Below are 20,850 nucleotides of genomic sequence, written 5' to 3'. Positions count from 1 at the left end.
TACAGGCCTGCCACAGTCACCCAGAGCATGAGATTATTGTCTTTTACCTCTACTTTTGTCTGACATTTCAGATATTTCCACTAAGGGTGCTTGGAATGAGACGTTCCCAACATGAAATCAACACTATACACATTTAATGGTTGCTTAAACCTGAAGAAATATATATTTTTTTGCCTTTAAAAGTTATTTTTAATGACAAATGTGAATACTTGGCTCTTTATGTTGCTTCTGGCAGTTAGCTGGGGAGACCTATCCATGCTTTCAGCCATGCCTGTAGGGCAGGGTCACATGATGGCTGGGCTTTACAGCCTAGTCTTATTCAATCACCACAACATGACCCATGAGAGATAGAAAGCTAACCCCAGCTAAATGTTTATATAATACCTCATTGTGGAAGAGCTGCCAGCGACTGAGCAAAACATTAGCAGGCCTTTCGAGCATCTTTGTTTTGTCTGGTAGCTAGCTGGCTTATCAGCTCCCTCTTAACAAGTAATATACAAAGTGAAGCACAATGGTCTCTCAGATATTGTAAACACGGGGCTAAAATTAATTCAAATGGAGGAAATCACTGTTTTTCACCTGCCTGCCAGAGGCCCAAATGATAAAATACTCAGTTTGACTCAATTCAAGCATCCAGTTGGAGACAACCAAGTAAACAAGCAATCATCTTCACCTGAAATGGCTTTTTAATATGTCTTTAGTCATGTCCTTATGCAATATGTAATCCTGTCCCAAGTGTTCATTAGTAACTTTGTTCCGTTTATGCTTTTACCTGCAAACACAATTTTTAAAGCTTTTATTTTGAAAAATACAGTGCTTTTTGCAGCACAAATACGAGTATTATTATCAATGGAGTTCAGAGAGAGAGCGAACAGTCGGTCAGACAGACAGTCTGCCCTTAATGCAACTTTCCAATATTACCCATAATCCACCGGGATGTATCTGTGCAGGCCAGTCCAGTTATCGTGCTCAGAAGCAGCCAATCAGACCTCATCTTATGTAATCCCTGCATTCATCTAGCAGCACAGCGCAGGCTGACAAATTGTGGAGGAGAGGTGTGCATGTGGGTGCGCGCACGTGTGCGCGCGCACACACACACACACACACACACACACACACACACACACACACACACACGCACACACTCAATCCAGACCAGAGTAATTTGAACATTCCTCCTCCGCGAGCCAGCGTCTCCTGCTGCACATTCCTCAGACATTAGACTGAGCCGCTGCAGCAGATGGGAATTACTGTAACCGCTTCTGTTCCACTTATGTCATCACACACATCGTATGTGAATTGAGAGTGAAGTATAAATTACCGCATGTTTGGGATGTTTTGAATGACGATGGTGTTTTGTTGATGCTGTGAGGTGGTAATGTGCGCTGCATGGCGAGGAATGTGGAAAGTAAAACTGCTCTTTATTATACAGCCGGGGGGATTATGGCAGTAAAATTGTTTAATGGATTATTCTGGCCGCAGCAAAACTGAAGCCCATTTTCCAGCATGCACTCCCTCCCTGCTCTAAATCTTTGAATATGTTTACATGCTAATAGCAGAGGCACAGCTATCCTGTGGCTTATTTTCCTCCATCTTAAAGGCTTTTTTGCCTACATGTTCATTAAAGTTGTGCATGGCCACAAATAAAAAACATGAAAAAGAAAAAAGATGTCCGGCGATAAGTTGCACAGTTTCACCTGCAGCTCTCTTCACCAATAGGAGGTTGGGTTTAGGTGCAATTAACTCAAACCTTGTGCTAGTTAAACTCTTATAGCCTAACTTGTTGTATCGCACCCTGTAATTTACAAAGACGGGAGGCAGCTTTCAAATGTGGGGCTTTTATCTTCGACACTGTTACGCCTGCTCCTGTGGTATTCAGCTGATGACACTCCCCCATGATTCTCTCTCTTCTTTCCTTTTTTTTTTAGCACTGGACAGCAATGTTGGAAAGCCAGGTTGTGCTAGCTGAAGTGACTCAACCCCGTGCCCTCTGAACCATCACCCGCCTCCTCTCCTGTCTTCCCTCTGCTCCTTCACTGCCAGTTATTCTTGTTTCCCGTCTCTCACTGTACAGTGTTAACACACCCATGGCGGGAAACGCCATTGTCTTATTGGGGGAGGAAGGGGCACTGTTGGTTGCGGACAACAGCCAGCCAACAAGAAGACGCCCTGCTGCGACAGCTGCCGTGCTGTTCCACTGATCTGTGGGCATTCCTGCTCATTAGCAGTCTTTGTTGTTCATTTTGTGCGTGTCTGTGTGTGTGTGTGTGTGAGTGCGCACAAAGCTGGGTGATGAATTGACTGTGGCAGGTAAAGTAAGAGGCGCAGGATGAATATGCATTAGACTTCCCAGAAAGCCAGAAAATTTCCCATCGCTGGGACTGAAAACAAACTTCACAGCAGGTGTGCCGAGCACAGAGCTCTTATTAAGTCCTCCTAACAGTCTGAACTCTCACTCTTTGTGACCACACCTGAGCTCAGGAGGTCACTTCTCGTGTTTTTGTGACGTGGGCGTTGAAAAACGAGCTCTCTCCTTTTGTGCGTTGTGTGGAACACACGTCCAGGCTCAGATTTGTCGTTCTTACCTCATGTTTTCACTTTTGTGCCAAGTGCCAGCGTGCAGCCTTATTTGGACACGAACGAACATGCTCCCATTTTCAGGAATTTTCTTAATGTGTCCCTTCTTCTGTGGTAATCGATGCCATGATAAGACGTACTTCTGGCTCAGAATCTCCTGGGGAAAAAGAAAGAGGAAGAAACAAAGCTCACCGAAAACCAAGCAATGCTAAATATATGCTTATCTTCCTCACTGTTTGCAGAAAGGAGGAACCTCCATTAAGACTCTCTGCGTGTTTTTAGTGAAAAGCTTTCATTCTTCACACATTTTTAATGTGAAAACTGCAGGTGAGGGTATGACTGCAATATTTACAACACCCTGGTGCTGGGTGGCAGGAATGAATTAAAGGTAAAAGGAAAACAGGTACGCGCGCTGCAGCAAATTATCCACCTCAGTCTCAGCTGGTTGTTGGATTTTAAAGCAAGTATTGAAGGTTTTCAAGCATGAGCTCACCTCTAAAGAATGTGGGCTGCCCCTTCCTCTGTTACACTGAAACCAGCCAGATAACCTGCCCATTACAAGGACAATATGCTACCACATCAAGAGGGAATTTTTCTCTCTCTACCACACATCTCTGAGCTGAGGAACCTTTGTATTTGGTACAGAGAGCAGCCATTGTTTCAGGAATGTGGGAGGGATGATGTGTTTTTTAAGGCGAGGATATGAGCTTGGAGCCCTGAAGAGTCCTCCAACAGCGTGCAATTTTTTGTGGTCGTCAAAATGGAAATGCCAACAACAGGAAACTTGTTTCCCAGTCTGTTTGTTATGATAAGGTTATCTGTTATCAGACTGCATATGGTGCTTAATGTCTGCAGTTTCTCTCTAATATGTCGGCCTGTTTTTTTGTCACTGTTTTTTGGTGGAGGTGGTTTTAGTTCTGCCGTTGTAAGTATAAACACGCCTGACATGGAGCTGACTCATAGCTGGTCATAGATCATACTTAGTGACCTTTGGGACAAACATTATTAACAGTTTATAGCTACAGTACGAGCACCGAGCCAGGTGAACTATATACTTTGGAAGTTGCCAACATTTATCTAAATACACTGGAAAGAAGCTCCCCTGTTAAATTACACAAAAGTATTAGCAGCTGGCTTTGCAAGCTAACAAGGGGCCCAACTATGGACAAGCATTGCAAACTAGCTGAGGTTATAAAAGGTGGTGCATGGCTGGTTCATGTAACACACGTGTGCCTATAAAAAGAAACCATGAATAAAAAACAAACATCTGATATTTTACAGTGCGCCTACCGTAATCTGATCTATAAAAACATGTATTTTACTTTGCTTCACACAACATATGCTTTGCAGTATAATGCTTATATGTTATGTTCCCATAGAAACACTGTATTATACTGTTTACAGCAACAACATTTACAGCATTTTCTCACAGTGCATCTAAATAATTTTACCACAGGTGTTATTTCAGTCATAGAAGGAAGTGTCCCACAACAATAACACCTCATCGCTAATGACGAATAAAGGTTGCCTTATGGTCAAGCTAGCTAGTTCATGCAAGGCATTATCTGACAGCATGTGAAAGCAAAGATATTTAAAGGTGTTGTGAAAGTGGAGTAAGATGCACCTGCAGCTGAACAACAGAAATCCCACTTTGGCAGGTGTTTCTTTTCTGTGCTGACTTTTTGTGAACATGCATCATCGTTTTCAAGTATAAACTTGTTTGTCTTATTTGTGTTCTGACTGCTATCTTTGCGTTTTGGCAGATATGAGCTCCATGCGTCTTAAGTTATTTATATGTTTTTAATTTGCAAAAGAAGAACAAACATTAACACTTGTCACTTCTTTGCTTTGTAGGTTGAGACAGTTCAAAACTGATAATAACAACGTGGAACATCCCTGTCTTTGTGAATTCTGATAACAGGGAGGAAGAGGATGGTGAAGAGTTTCTGAATGAGAACTGAGAGCGACCTTTCTCCTTCTCGAAACCCTCTGCACTTCTGCAATTGCCCTCGCCAAGGAGGAAGTGGGAGCGCTGACTTCCTGCTGCTAACACAGGTGGGCGGGGATAAGGGGGGGCAGACCCTACTTCATCATGGGTCCCTTTACCCAGAATCCATCGCGTGGATTCAAGCAGCAGAAAGGCAGGAAGTGTGACCCAGGCTTGATAACAGCGGGGGCGGCTATTTCTGAAAACGGCGAGCACAGAGCAGACAAGGAGGTGTCTGTTCTGCTTCCTGTTGGTTGTTTTGTCAGATGTGAGCGGCTGAATGTGTCTTTATGTGTCAAAATGAACTGTTTGTGCTCCGAGGTCACCATACTCAGTGACAGACAGAGAAACCTCTACATGGGCACCGACATGAGTTTGCATGGCAGATTTTGCACTTTCTTCACATTAACACATTTTAGCCACAACGCTTGAGCAGAGGAAGAGCAGCTAAGGTAGCAATGAGTCCTGTCTGTGTTGCAAAGACTTCAGGCTTCAAAATGGCGGCCTTGATAACCTCCAGATATTGTTATTCTGCGTTCACGCTGTGCTTTAAAGCCTGCTGCTGACTCCAGATCAGTCTTTGATAAAAACCTGATGTGGAATTTTGGCCTTCGCCGCCCTCTTTCCTTCCTCCCCCCCCCTTTCCTGGGATGCCAAATAAGGCCAGGTTGCCACATCTGCTGAAACTCGAGGGCTGCTTTGTAGCTGCCTTTCAGAGTCTCCACATGAGACCGAAAGAATGAGACAAAAGGGGAAAAAAAGTTTGGTGTTTGTGCGTTTGCCCTGCTGACTTGATCGCGTTCTTTTACTATGAAAGCCATGACATCATCTGGTTTCTTTTTTCTCCCTCTCCTCTATCGTTCCCTCGTTTAAATTCTCCTGCACTTTTTTTTGCTTTCATATGTTCACTGTTATGTAAGTCTGTCGAGGCAGCCAGGGTGAAATTGTGAACCTTTTTTTTGCCTTGTGCAGACAACATTTCCCCTTTTCCACCCCTGGCCACAGCTGCTGTTTCACGGACTGTCAGAGTGCGCACAATTAACCCAACAGTCTCCACATGTCTTTTCTTGAGCTTATGTGACGAAATAAGATGGCCTAAAATGGTCATTTAGTAAGTCTCCAGAGCTGATGTAAGTGCCTGGATTTAAAGAGGTTATAAGATAGTTTGATGTGTAGAAGGAAGTTGATATGAGAAGCAACCGAGGCTGGCGTGAAGATTGAAGGACTGCATCTTGCTGCTTTGATAGACTTTTGTGCGGAGACACGCCTGTGAGACAACACTGAGACAAAATGTACATTTTCTGTCACGATGCAAATGTGGTGGCGTCAGCAAAAATGAATAAGCTGCGTTATTCCTCCCTGCTTGCAACTATTTCCACCTGATTTTAGTAAAACAAGCCCCGGGCTGGATATCTATACACCATCTTCCTGTCAAGTGTTACTTCCTCAAAGCTGTGTGTGACTGTGTGTGCGTGTTTTTTTACTCTAAAGTTCCCCTTTTGGAATGAGAGAAGCGCCGCATGTTGCCTCAATGCGAGGAAGTGAGACGCAATGTTGTGGTTTACCTCAGCTCAACCAAGTAGCTCAGCACTCAGTTCAAAGCCAAGGAGATTAAAAGGAGCATGACCTGCACTCTGTCTTCAGATGTCGCCTCCTCCCCCTGCTCGGTGTGTTATTGTACCAGTCTCATTGTAAGAGCAGCTTTCATCCCCTGAATAGATTTTTATCTGCAGACAAGATTCGCCTCCTCCGTTTGACACGTCTTCATATCACACTACACATTCCACACCTTCAGCAGTGCAGAGGTTAACTATTCGTAGAACTGACAGGACTGAAGGAGACACGACTTTCAGACAGGCAGTCATCAAATGCGTGAGTTGGAGGAGTCCAGATTTAAGGGTGTGTGCTTGGAGAGGTTTGTTTGACCTGTGCACAGCAAGCCTTTACGCCTTTATCTTCAATTTGGTGAAACGCACTCTGGGCTCTTGACTAGAATTAAAGTGGCTGAACCTGAAATTGGAGGTTAACTTGGGACAAAAATGCCATTATCTGTCTGAACTAAAAGTACAGTCCTGACTGGATTTGTTTGGTGCTTCCAAATATACAGGCATGAACACAGCTCTGCAAAATTGTGCTGATGTCATCAGGTATCTTCAAGCTCACATGAATTTCCCATAAAGTTTCCAGTTTCATCACGTGTGGATGAATGTTCATTACCTGCGTGTGAATGCCTTTGGTGACTTTTTTAACATTATGAGCAGGTATCATCACGGTTTTCTGCTAAACCAAAACAAGTTTTAGTTCCTGAATCTAACCACGCAGCGGGTGACTAAGAGTCCACATGGGACACGAGTCGAGGTTCAACGAGTCAGTCTTACTGTTTGGTAAGATTGGTTTTGCATATCTGGTGTTACCTGATCCAGTCTTATCACAAAAAAACATCTAAGAAGTTTTCCATTTAGATACCTAGCAGATGATTGGCTGAACCATGTGTCTGTCACCATCTAAGCCTTAAATGTTAGCTTATTCCTTATCTTTGTAATAAGAGCTCACCTTCAAAAAAAAAAAATCCTAGCAACATAAAACATGAACTGCAGCCTTATTGGCCAGTAGTTCCTTGTAGAATGCTGATTGGTCCAAACTCACTGTGGTTTGGCAAATGTGTAGGTTGGCGTCTAGCAACATGGATTTCCTTGCAACTGATCTTATAAATACTGTGTTAATTCCGCAATGCTTCATCCCCTCCTGTTTGTTTTCAGCGTCTGTTATTGCTGCAGTCGGTACATCAAAGACATCCACACTTTGCTAACACTACAGTCATGTGACTCTTAGCAGCCTTGGCCCAAATTAGGTCACACAAAAGGACGATGATCCCAAGCAGAGCTGCAAAGATACAACAGAATGTCTGAAAAAGAAAAGAATCAAGGAATTGCAATAACCCAAACTTCAGACCTCAAGTAGAATGAAATGCTGTGGTGGGACCTTACAAGAGCCATGCAGAAACAAATGCCTGCAAACCTCAATCAACTGAAGCAACGTTGTAAAGAACCATAACCCTGAGCCTCCACAGCGATGCGACAGGCCGATAAAGTCATACAGAAAAAGAGTTACTGCGGCTAAATTTGGCCGTGCGGCCTTTTGAATTTAGAGATGCGTTTCATGTTCGGTGACCACAGTCACGTCTGTAGCTAACACGAGCTTTCAACATTATGCACTCCACACTGTATGTATGTCCACTTGTTTTGCACAATATCCAACTACCAACCTCTGTATATTTTATATATTTTATTTATTGTTTACTCTATTTAATTTGTAAAATATGTATACACACACACACACACACACACACACACACACACACACACACACACACACACACACACACACGTAGAAAAACATATTTAGTATACACATCCAGTAATGCATACACTCTTATATTGCACAGATATTTATTACTCTCAGATTCACAAGGATTCACTCGCCTGTACTGTACCAGTGTACCTGCACATGTGATGTGACAGTAAAAGTGATTTGATTTGAGCTACTAGTCGCACCGTACTTAGTTAGACTGTTTGACTAAATATTAAAAGTAATGAAACGAGTAAAGGTGCGTTTACTGCTTTCATGTTAACCCTTTTTTTCTCTACGTAGACTGAATGCGGCGTTGTGTTAACAGCTGCTCACTTATATTGTGTTGCTGTATGATAATGAAAGCGAAGTCCAACAACGCAATGATTTTTCAATGTTTTTATTTTTGTTCAATCAGAACTGTAGGTGTGATTCCACTGCTTATAACACGTTTTCTATTCACAGCTTTCTCTCATCTCGAATAAAACAGTTTGTGTTTGTTGTGTGTGTCTGTGTGCATACATACATTTGTGTGTGTGTGTGTGTGTGTGTGTGTGTGTGTCTGTACATCCCCTTACTGATTACTCAAAGGGAGTGGCGATGACTCCTGCACTCCGTTGGCTGCTGTTGTATTTAACACATGACCAATCAGCAATCTGTAAGAGCATGCATGCGCGTTTGTGTGTGTGAACACAAACACATGAATTCAAAATGTGTGTGTACATTCCCATGGCTTGTGCCCAGGCACAGTCTCACAAGCACACCTCATCCCACACTTTTCCTTTCCCCACTCTTTTCTACCTTCAGCTTTCCATACTCTGTGTCACACTGCGCCTCCCGATCGTGCCTCCAGCAGACAGCTGAAGTGGAGGACAGGCGCCGAGAGGAGGATGTAAGAGGGGAGGGGAGGAATGCATTTAGTAAATCTACAAGGGGGTTTTTGGAGGGTGGTGGTGGTGGGGGCAGCAAAGTGAAGGAGAGCGAGAAAAGGAAGGAGAAAGAAAAGCAAAAATCGAGGAAAAGGGAAAGGTAAAAGAAAGTTAAGGGGTTAAGAAGTGTCCTGTCCACACACACCGCAGGGCTATGAATCTTAACTGTGGGATATCAGGAATTCAGGCTCAATCACCCAACGGAAATCACCAGAGAGGGGAGGGGGAGGGGGAGGCCGGCTAAAAATGTAAAAAAAAAAAAGGACAGAACGTGCACTCTCTGTCCTTTCCTTTTTGAAAAACAATAAATCACAAGTTTGACTGTTGCGTGTATCCCCTACCTTGTGTTAACCTTTTCCCCCTAAAAGCTAAAAGTGCGTATTGGATGAATCATTAATCTCTCGCGGGGGAGAGATTAATGATAGCTCTGTTAAAAAGTAACAGAGCTATCTTGGGACATTTAGACTCCGAGGAGTTTATACCAAAGCTGGTCCCTGAAACAGCTCGATATGTCCTGCCTCTGCTTCATGTCGGGGTGAAAGAAGATATTATGGCTCACACCAGACAAAGGCCTTCTATTGTTCCATTCACACACAAGGCAGCGCCCTCCCAGATAAAGGCACTTTCAGCTGTTATCGTTCACTTTGTCACACCTATTTAAATGTTGTTTACAAAGAGATGTTTAACTGTGTGTGGGGGGCGGTTATGTGCAGGTTTACATTTTATGAGAAAGTGAAAAATCTTTCTGATGTGTGTGCGCGATGATTTGCAAAATTGCTGCAGAAGTCAACGAATCAGAACAGAAATAATTAGCACTGTCAACCTTTTCCAGCATTATTTAATGTTATTTTTTATAGGAACCGTTTATACACACAGTGGGCCGGAGCCAACCTCGTGTGATATTTATATCTAATGACACATTTATATAAATCAAATTAAATTAATGGGAAATTCAAAGCAGAATAAGGAACCCTCCAGTTGTCGCAGCAGGAGGCTGCCCCCCCCCCCCGAGTCCTACTGTTAAAAGAGAGTTCTTCCTTCCCACTGTTGCCATCTGCTCGCTCATAGGGGGTTGTCTGATTGTTGTTTTTTTCTGTATTACTGTAGGGTCTATACCTTAAAATATGAAGTGGTTTGAGGTGACTGCTGTTAAAATTGAATTGAAAAAATATTTCAAACAAAAAAAACACTGAAATGTAGACACGAAGGGCTTGTGAATGGCAACAAATATTATGTAAAGTCGCCTGATTTCAGTGTCAGTGCCCGTCAGCTGATGTTTTTGCGTTACACTTGGTCATCCTATTACTCAATCATATATAGGACGTGTGGTTTAAGCAAGTATTAGCAGGTTTCTGCTACACTGCAAACCACTTTGCAACCCACTTCCACCCCATTTCCTTACTGTCTGCTGCCACTAATGGCTGCCCTTTTCTTTGGGCTCTTGCTCCTGCTCTTGTTGCCCTAAGATGTCCAAATATGAGCACAGAACAACAAATGCTAAAAATAAACCACCAGCAGCACAAGTGAAATTTATTTTAAAATGCTATATAAAATAAACTGTTCTGCCAACTGTGTGAGGTGTAGAAGAACAAGGTTAAGGACGATGTTAGCCAACACTAGATGCTTATTTGTGATTGTTGGTGGGCTTCAGGAGTGACACAGGCGAGCTTAGTTGAGACCTATATGAGCATTTTTTCATGAGTCACCGAAATTGTATTTGTTGGGCAGAGAAGTTTGGTTTCTTTTCTTTTCTCTGCTCAGTTGCAGTTGGACGTCATGTGGTTACCGTGAGTAACATGTGTCGTCATCTATCAGACATACTTGCTCTGAATCCCTTAGACTCGTCTTTTGGTGTGTGTCTTAAATTTGAGTGTAATTGATGTCACACGCAGCTGAACCAAAGCAAAGAGCAGGACCTCACACCTGTGCACACTTTGAGCCTCAGACCTCCGCTGTGATCACATTACAAAAGTCCAGTGGATGCTGCACAACTGTGAGCAACGTGGGGAGGATGTGGTTATTTGTAACCCGGGCCCACCGGCTGGTGGATTTCCCATAAGGCAGAGCATGCGTCCAGTTGGTGTGTGTGTGTGTGGGAGAGAGAGGAAGGGGGCGTTCATGGGAAAACAAATGTGATGAATCAATGTGGATAATTATTTGTACAGGGGAGGAAACATATGGTTGAACCCTCAGAGGATCAGAATAGCAAAATCAATGCTAAATTTTTCTCTTTGGTACAAAGGGTTAACAGAGGCAGTTATACAAAAGGAAACAATTTAATGAAACTATTTCAGAGTGCACAGTTTGAGCCCCCAAGTCTGCTTTGAACTGCTATCAAGTGCTGCGTCACATCCCAAGAGACGCTATGAAATTGAGTTGCTTAAAAAAGTACCTTGCACAGCATTGTTTCACCATAATCAAGAAAAGGGTTCGAGTGAGTCTCGTGATTCTGCTTTGACTCTGCTGTTGAGCAAAGCACAAACAAGTCACAATCGTCTGCACTTCCTCATTGCTTCTGATGAAACAGAGGGGTTTTTTCTTAATCAAATGGGAAAATTTTCATGATCAGCAAGAGAAGACATAGCAACTGTGCTCTTAGCGGTTTCATGTTTGGGGAGGCTCATTTCCTGCTTCGGGGTTTGCAGGACTCCAAATAAGCACAAGCTAAAAAAACAACACTTTGTCTATACTTTGCCTCTTTATAACATTTATTAACCCCCCCCCCCCCCCCCCCCCTTACTCCTGCCCCTCCCACACACACACAAACAGAAGAAAAATCTTTGCAGCGCTTCAGACGAAACAGAATGAACCCTGAGGCAAAACAAACAGAATCCAATCCAGTCATCAGTGATTACCCTCAAGGTAATGACGGATGGGAAGGGTATGATGGGTAGGGTCCTGCCAGAGTCCCTCTCAACACACACACACACACACACACACACACACACACACACACACACACACACACACACACACACACACACACACACACACGACCTGTCAGGAGCATTAAGCATGGATACAAAATAAGAGTTGACTTTGCTCTCACAGCATAAAAACCCCACAGTCTCTGTCGCATGTGCTTTTACAGAGAGATCACATAAATAAATAAAACACATCATTTTCATCATATTTAATAACATCTGAAAGGCAAAGCACTCTAATTATAGAGCATTACATGATAAAACTCGTTTCACTTTAAACAAATAGGTAACAATAAATATGCTGCTGTTTGTGGTAAAGTTCGCATTTTTTTCCTTTGGAATGTCAAAAATGGGAAGAAAACAAAAAAACATTTCCTCTTCCTCCACCGAAAAGTCCGATCAGACTTCTGCCAAGAAAAAGCAAATATGCGTAGCTCTTCCTGTTTTCTAACCTCCTCTCACCCTGTGAAGAACAAGGTTTATCATTGCACTGACACTCACTCAGCAGCATGTGACTCACGATTGCTTTGAACACTTTTTCACTTTGTTGTCTGTCACACATGCACTTGGCAGCGTTGGGAGTATTTGCAGGTCGTGGTTGCGGGTGCAGGGACTTACCATGTTGTCATGAATGTCTGACCATGAAAAAGCTGATCACTCTAACAAGAAGGCCTTGCTCCTCCTCAGAATTTCTCAAGCTCAGGGCGGGGTAGTGTGTGCGCGTATGTGTGTGCGCTCATGCGTACACGCCATCTAGAAGGCGGGGACAACAAGAGCAGGATGTGATACAGCAGGACTCCACTTCCTCATAGGGCTCAAACCAGCGCAGTGCAGAGAGCGCCACCTCTCGGCGCTCGGCTGTCACAGCAGCTGCGTGCTGGTAAAATTCCATTCCCACTGATAAGAAAGTGCACAAGTGCAAGCAGGCCGCACTGATATGACTTGATAAGATGCAAGGAGTCTTGTGACTCTTGTGATGGAAATCAGTCGCATGTGTTTGAGGGTTCAAAATTTAGCAGGTTTAATGTATTTAACCACAGAAAGAGGAGTTTTACACGTATCCACTGATGGCTCAGCCGGACCCCACCCATCTCAATCCAAACCTCGGAGGGGGTCAACACTCAGGATCCTTCTGCTTGAGTAAAAGGTTGGAGTTTTAGTTCACAAAATGCACTTAACAAAAGAAAGCTCGCTCACAGAACCTCGAATATCCCACACGGCACATTTCCTCACACGCTCAAAGAAAACTCCTCAAGCCAGAGAAGAAAAGTTAAACATTAACGCTGCTAAAAGCCTCCTGGAAGCTTTAACTTCCATTTGGGGTTTTAAAAGCAGCTCTTTGAACTTGAGAACCAGAAGCTTTTATGCGAAGAGACGCCAAATCAATTTTCCCTTGAGGCCTGCACTGCTATCGGCCCCAGCTGCGTGAATCTTGAAAGCACATTTTAATGTAAGATCAGGAGGGTGATGTCACACCAGCAGTTGCATAATGGCGCCCTGCTCGTCTAATTACATTTCATCTGGGCTTTTGTGTGAATAATAACATATATGGTTTGGCAGGACTATTAAAAGTGCTTCAGTGAATAAAAAGCTCATTTTGATATAAAGGCAGCTCGTGGTTTCTGTTTATCTCTAATTTATGAATGCAATTCACAGTCAAAGGAGTCGTGGAAGGCTTTACAACTTCTGCCACTGCAGCTATCGCCAAATTTGTTGAAACCAGCACCTCAGATGTGAAAATAATACTTCCTACATGGGCAGAAAAATACATATATTCTCAAGTAACTTATAAAGGACTGTACAAAAACATTTGTCCTTATAATTAAGATTTTGAAAACGTAGAGGGTTTTATGATTTGTTTCTTGTGTATAGGAACGCCTCTTGACATCGTTTATTTTTGTGCTTACCTTTAGCCTTATGTTGCAAGATAAGTCGCTATAATCGTCTCTACAATATCCCCCACACCATTACACCACCAACTGGTGATACAGGCCTGCATGATCCATGCTTTCATGTTATTTACTCCAAATGTGTACTACTATCTGAATGTTGCGTTAGAAATTGAGACAAATCAGTCAACGTTTTTTCAATCTTCTAATGTCCAATTTTTGGTGAGCGTTTGTAAATCGTAGCCTCTGCGACCCTGGGTGTGGTCTTCTGTTACTTCAAGGTTTGATGTGTTGTGCATTCAGATCCTTGCTGATGGCTGAGGTCAGAATGACCAGACTGCTTTGACCTGATCGAAAGGCAACAGTAACTAAAATAACCACTCATTACAACCATCTCAGCATCTCTGAATGTAAAGGTAAAAGAAAAAGGCTACAGCAGCAGCAGACCACACCCGGCGCCACTCCTGCCAGCTAACAGAAAACTGAGTCTAAGATTTTCACAAGTTCACCAAACGTTTCTGCTCCAGCGTTTAGAATTTAGCATAAACAACATCCAGCCTCAGTTCAGGCTGCTGGTGTTGGTGTAACGGTGTAGGGGATATTTTCCTGGCAGGCCTTTCGACCCTTGAGTACCAACTGAGCCTTATTGAAACACCACAGTCTACTTGAGTGTTGCTGCTGACCATGTTCATGCTGTCATGACCACAGTGTACCATCTCCTGCTGGCTGCTTCCAGGATTAAACACTGTGTTACAAATATCCTTCACAGTCATGAGATCCCAGCGTAATGCAGCACCAGCGAGATGTGGTTAGACAGAAGATTCACATCACGGAGCCATGTGCAGCCAACAAATGGATGATGCTATCATGTCGATATGGATCAAAAACTCTAAGGAATGTTTCCACCAGCTTGTTGAATCTGTGCAACACAGAACTGAGGCTGTTCTGAAGCCAAAAGAGGGTCCAAACCAGTCCTAGCGGTGAGTTTACATTTGGTCTTCTTTGCTCACCATGAAAAGCACGAACTCCTTTTCGTTATATTATTTTAGTAGTTAGTATGAGTGTGTTCGAGTGAGTCAGTGCTGCATGTTTGGAAACAAAAAATGATGATGAATATGCCGTGCTGTTGGGGAAAAGGGAATAAAGCAGCAAAATAGGCAAACTGTCTAAAAAACAAACACAGACTAAATCAGCCTCCCTCATCACGTCAGCAATTTCCGTACACTCCATAAATCCCTAAAGGTATTATTGAATTGTTTTGTCAATATTCAGATATGCTCCCATTCAGACAACATCCAATTAATACATAATCAACCTTTCAGCCATGCAATTAAGCCTCCATTTTTCTCTCATTCACGTCACCGTCGATGGTGTGATTACATCAAACCATGTTCCAGGTTTCCACGAAATACTAACAACTACGTGCGAACGGATACGTCCGCTGGAACGTTTCTGGTCTTAGCTCCACAACCATGAATTATCCTAAACACTCAATCATCTTCTTCCATCACAACATGTAATTGCAGCACAGCTGAAAGACTTGCCTCATCTTGTCACGAGATGTGTTCCACTAAATTCCTGTCTGCAGGTCATTTGGCTGCTTGGATGCGAGGATTACACGTTTCTGCACGCCGAACCAAATATCTTTCATCTCGATCTCAGGGGCTGAAAAGAAGGAACACAAGGCTATAATAATAGCCATTAATGCAACACACATTTGAAATCGAACACTTTGTCTGGACAACACCCTCAGCTCCTCGTGTGGTTTAGCGCAGGTTCATCCACATTTGTTATTGTGGGAAAAACAGGAAAGAGGCGTTAAAATAGACAGAAGTTTGGCCATGGGAGTAACCTGCAAAATCCAAAAGCACACGCCTAAATCCTCACATAAAGCACTAATCCCACAGTACATTTTAGATAAATCACAGACTGACAGCACAGCTGGAAGGCTCTGCTGGGATACTTTCAGATTAAACAGGCCACAGTGTACTCAAAGGATGATTCGGGGATTCAGGGTCACTTTCATTGCAAAGAGGTTTCATTTATAATATTGCATCAATCCCTGTTTTTAGGGAAAAAAGATTGCATACATACATATACATATAGTTCCATTTTAAGAAACTGATGGGAAACTACCTGCACTACGCTCTCTTTGTGAGGCTACAGCTCCATCTAGAGGTGAATGCTGGCATTTTTCTCCCGTGAAGACACATTCAACATGGCTGCTCCCGTGTAGACGTTTGCTAGGTTCACTGTTAGCAGGAAGAAACTGCAAACCATGAAGGAACTCAGGTAAACACGTGCAAAAGTCTATTTTAATGTGTTTCTAAGTGGTACATACTGCTGTGCTTTCAGGAGAGCACTGCTTCATTTTGCAGTGAGGGGCAAACATCACCACATTAAGAAAAAAACATTCATTGTTTCATCTTTGCTTTTGTGTCTTTGCAGCCACGATGGATCCAAAGGAGATGCTCCGCTGTGCTCTTCAGATAGAGAAATTCAGTGCAGACAGAAGCTATGGGAACATCATGACCCTCCTTGGTGACCTCCAGAAGTCTCACGTCACAGCGGAACAGCTGGAAACAACGGACATCGTCAAAGTGCTCTACAGGCTCCTGAGAACCTGCAATGATGACAGCGTGAAGAAGACAGTCAAGAGCTTGCTGTCCAAGTGGAAGAGACAGTACACGAAGGACAGGCAAGGGGTGAAGTGCACAGAGGAGAGTGAGGATCCTGAGCTCCCTGCCGGTGTTTCTTTACCAAAAGAGGCCGTGGGTGGTGCGGTTGTTGCCCAAACATGTGATGGTGGAGAGGGGAATGCTGCAGGAGAACAGTCATCTATGCAGGCTAAACCTGGACCCAAAGCTCATACTTCTGCTTCATCTCCAGATAACGTGAGGACCAAATGCGTGCAGCTCCTCCTTGCTGCCCTCTGCCCCTCTGCCCCCGATCAGCACAAGGCTGCTGAGTTGGCGCGAGACATCGAGCGGCACGTCCACGAACTTCATAAACACAACCAGGTCAAATATAAAGCCTGTGTGAGGAGCAAGGTGGCCAACTTGAGGAATCCCAAAAGCGGCCACCTGCATCAGGGCCTCCTGAGCGGCTCCCTGTCCCCCGAGGCCTTCGCCCGCATGTCTGCGGAGGATATGGCCAGCGCAGAGCTGCGGCAGCTGAGGGAGGAGTACTCCTCCCAGGGCGTGAGTGAGAGGCAGCTTCCTCAAGGGATAGAGGGGACGCGGACGGAGAAGATTCGCTGCAAAAGATGCGGGGGGTCCGACTGTAGGGTGACGCAGGTGTCCAGAGGGGTTCTGTTCTTGCCTGCGTGGGTGAGGCAGGGCGGCCCAGACGAGGATGCAATGACCTTTGTGACCTGCAGCCGGTGTGGCCAGCAGTGGTACCACAGCAGCTGGGTCTGCCTCTGAATCCACATGGATAACATACATGACTCAGCAGCTAAGAGCAGGCTAACTGATAATGAAAATAACAGATTTTTAACAGTCATGCTGTGTAGAACTTTCATTAATGATTTACTTTCTTATTTTTGACGTCTATGGAGTTAAAAATGTTCAGAAATCTGGAACATGACCTTCTTAGATTCCTAGCTCAGATACTCAGTGTTGCTAGTTTTGAAATAATACATTTTGAAGGCTTTTCTTTACACATTTACATAATACATTGACTTAAACTGCCATTGTTGCAGATGAATCACCAGCCATTTAGTTGATTGGTTGTTTCAGCTGTTCTGCCCGCTGTAAAATTGCACCCCTAGTACATCATTTGGTATTATAAAGGCTTTCCTGTGACCAGTTACATGATTTGAGTGTCATAAACTCAGCTCTGAAACAGGAGGATTGGTCACATGGGATGCAGAGTGGAAACTTGTGGTTTAAACCAGATTTTTCCCACAGGATTTGTGCTTTGTCTTTCATGAAGTGACCACTCAAACTCACAGCTGAAAGCATAAACTGTATCTTTACTGGCTGAAATGCCAAGTCATTGCAGTCTCCGACTGAAACCATGGGTTTTCAAGAAGCAGCTGTCGTCATCTTCTTCCCGCTGAATCATTTCCTGTGTCTCTACTCTCTGTAATAGCCCTTCGTTTTATTTCTACTTACAGTAGCTCATTTAACTGCTTTTACTGGCCGCTCTCTCTTACATTACTGATCTAAAGATCCATTTATGCCTTGACCACTGGCGGGGAATTCTTTAAAACATGCCTCTGCTCTACAGTATCATTTGTGGCAAACTGAATCCAGCAGATGAGACATGTGACCCCCGAAGTACTCTGAGCATGTGAGCCAGTAATCTGCCCTCCCCAGCAGCCGGAGGGGCGGATATCCCGTGGTGCTCCAGCCAGCGTGGCACAATGACTCACATACACGTCACTGTGATGTCACATGAAGCAGTCTTTATGTGTGTGTGAAGATATTACAGAGAAAATCACTTATTTTTATCCTCAGCTGTTCTTCCTGCGTCATTATTTATGTCACGTCCTGGCCCACTGCAGCTTTTCTGATCTTTGCAGCAGACTCATTCCAGGATGGCCGAAGGTAAAATGGCCAAATATGAAAAAACAAACAAACCATATCTTTCCAGTAAGTGTTTGGTGTCTCAACACTGGTGCATTTGTCTGTAATCCATCTCCTCTCACGTGCTCCTTATCTTTTTAGTAGATAAGGAGCATTTTAGTGGCGTGGCCTGTCAGATTGATGCTCTGCAGCCACATACAGCTGTGGTGAGGAGTTTACATCTGCTCATCAAGGGCATGGCTGTGATGCTAGTTTTGGGCTTTTAATGGTTTCTTTGAGCTGTTTTGTTTTAAGGGTGGAACGATTGTATGGAATCCATTTTTAATTACTCTAAAGAACAGTCATGTGCTGCAGGTTCTACAACGTCTTAACAAAGCTAAGGCCTATTAGCTCCTCATTAGGGATTATGATTGGGTGCAGCAGGGAGTTTATCTTTGCAGCATAAAAAGGATTTGTTTGACAGCACTCATTGGACTGACTCAGAATACTCAGAACAACTGGAAAATTCAAGGAACTCACTGAAGAGACTTGTAGATTTACATAAGTTGGAGTGGCAGCTGTTGGCGAGATAGTTAGGACTGCTGTCTTGTAGCAAGAAGGTCTTGGGTTTGAATCAACCATTTTTCTGTGTAGAGTTTGCATGTTCTCCCCAAGTCTGCTTGGATTCTCTCTGGTTACTCCGGCTTCCTCCCACAGTCCAGTTAGTGGGGTTAGGTTAGCTGATGAGTCTAAATTGCACGTAAGTGTGAATGTGAGTGTGAATGGTTGTCTGTCTCTCTGTGTTAGCCCTGCGACAGACTGGCAACCTGTCCAGGGTGTACCCCGCCTCTATCCTATGGTAACTGGGATAGGTTTCAGCCCTCCTGGTTCCCTGAATTGGTTAAAAGGAAGGAAGGAAGAGAATGGATGGATACGCAAGTTGGGAAGGTCTCTTGGAGCCATTTCTAAGCAACTGCAGATTCCATAATTGTCAGTTCAAACAATTGTACAGATGTGTCACCATTGGAAAAAGAACCAGAATGTCAGATTTGTTAGGATGAAATTGGTTAGGATATTCCAGAACAGCCCAGGAACCACCAAGGCTCAAGCCTGAAATGGACTGGAAAATCCTGGAACACCAGTGTCACTGTCCAAGGTAAAGTGAGTTCTATCCCCTGGTCCAAAGTTGACACTGTTAAGGTCAAATGAAATTTAACAGTTGCTCACATGGACAAGCCGATGATGTATGTTTTGGTGGTGGTAGCATCATGTTCTTGGGCTGATTTGCTGCCAGTGGTTCTGTATACAGCACAAGGTGGATGCAATAATGAAGAAGGAGGATTATTACCTCCAAATTCTTCAAGTAAACCTCAAATTGGAACTTGGACACAGTCGGGTGTTTCAGCAGGACAATAATCCCAAACACACATCAAGTTTATCAAATTTCGCTTTGAAATTGATAGAGCAGGCTAACATTAATCTTAGGTATTCTCAAAGTCCTGACCTCAGTCCTAAAAATGTGTGGACTATGACACCGAGAAGACCAAGGAGCTCATCGTGGACTACAGGAGGAATGCTGACCCACATCCACCCATCCACATTAAGGGGACGGCTGTGGAGCGTGTGAGCAGCTTCAAGTTCCTGGGAGTCCACATCTCCGAGGATCTCACCTGGACGACCAACTGCTCCAAGCTGGTCAAGAAGGCTCATCAGCGCCTCTTCTTCTTGAGGACTCTGAGGAAGAACCACCTGTCCTCAGACATCCTGGTGAACTTCTATCGCTGCACCATCGAGAGCATCCTGACCAACTGTATAACAGTCTGGTACGGGAACTGCTCTGCCTCGGACCGGAAGGCGTTGCAGAGGGTCGTGAAAACTGCCCAGCGCATCGCCGGAGCACCACTTCCTACCATAAAAGACATCTACAGGAAGCGGTGTCTGAAAAGGGCTGGGAAAATCATCAAAGACCCCAGTCACCCATCACATGGACTCTTCACCCTCCTGCCCTCTGGGAGGCGCCACAGGAGCCTCCGGACTAAGACCACCAGGTACCGGAACAGCTTCTTCCCCACAGCTGTCAGACTCCTGAACTCTGCCTCCTGACATCTGACCCACGTTAAACACATGGACTGAACACACACACACCCACAATGGACAACTGTACCCTCAAACACAATAATAACATGGACTGAACCACCACTCACAACCACTAGCACTTTATATAGCCTCTGTAGAAACTATCTACACCCTCACTTATCTTAACTGCACTAATGTATAGCTCTGTGTAAATAATCATTCTGTACATTCGATAATCTTTAATCCTACAACTGTTTACAACTTGCATAGTTCCCATTTCTGTATAGCTGTATATCCCAGATTCTGTAAAGTTATTTATTTCATATTCTGTATAGTTTTTCATATTTATATCCTGTTCATATCCTGTACATAGCTTGTACTCACTACAGCCTGTACATACTTATAGTTATAGAATATTCACAACATACTTCATACCGTGTACATTATAACATACCATAATAGACCCATTTCTGTAATATACTCACATATCTATATTATTGCTAATATATATTGTAATATATCTATATCACTAAAGCACTTCTGGATGGATGCAAACTGCATTTCGTTGCCCTGTACCTGTGCATGTGCAATGACAATAAAGTTGAATTC

At 43.8% G+C, this 20,850-nt stretch overlaps 1 protein-coding gene across 4 annotated transcripts in view; it reads left to right on the top strand.

Annotated features, from left to right (window-relative positions):
• The window catches only part of tceanc (transcription elongation factor A N-terminal and central domain containing), a 43,555-nt gene extending 22,774 nt beyond the window's left edge, over nucleotides 1-20,781 (top strand). The window contains exons 2-3 of one of the 4 annotated variants that reach the window (XM_076880272.1): nucleotides 4,499-4,632; nucleotides 16,103-20,781. In XM_076880272.1, coding sequence (XP_076736387.1) covers nucleotides 16,108-17,079 — 972 coding nt within the window. In that variant the 5' untranslated portion in view covers nucleotides 4,499-4,632; nucleotides 16,103-16,107 and the 3' untranslated portion in view covers nucleotides 17,080-20,781. Of the gene's footprint in view, nucleotides 1-4,430; nucleotides 4,633-14,560; nucleotides 14,635-15,860; nucleotides 15,947-16,102 lie in introns of those variants that run through there. The other 3 variants (XM_076880273.1, XM_076880275.1, XM_004575197.4) reach the window with 3 other exon arrangements.
• Nucleotides 20,782-20,850: the final 69 nt, after the last annotated feature.

This window comes from Maylandia zebra, linkage group LG23 (genome assembly GCF_041146795.1).
Source record: "Maylandia zebra isolate NMK-2024a linkage group LG23, Mzebra_GT3a, whole genome shotgun sequence".
NCBI lineage: Eukaryota > Metazoa > Chordata > Actinopteri > Cichliformes > Cichlidae > Maylandia > Maylandia zebra.
The sequence above is the reverse complement of the archived record's forward strand: the minus strand, read 5'-3'. Positions and strand labels throughout refer to the sequence as shown.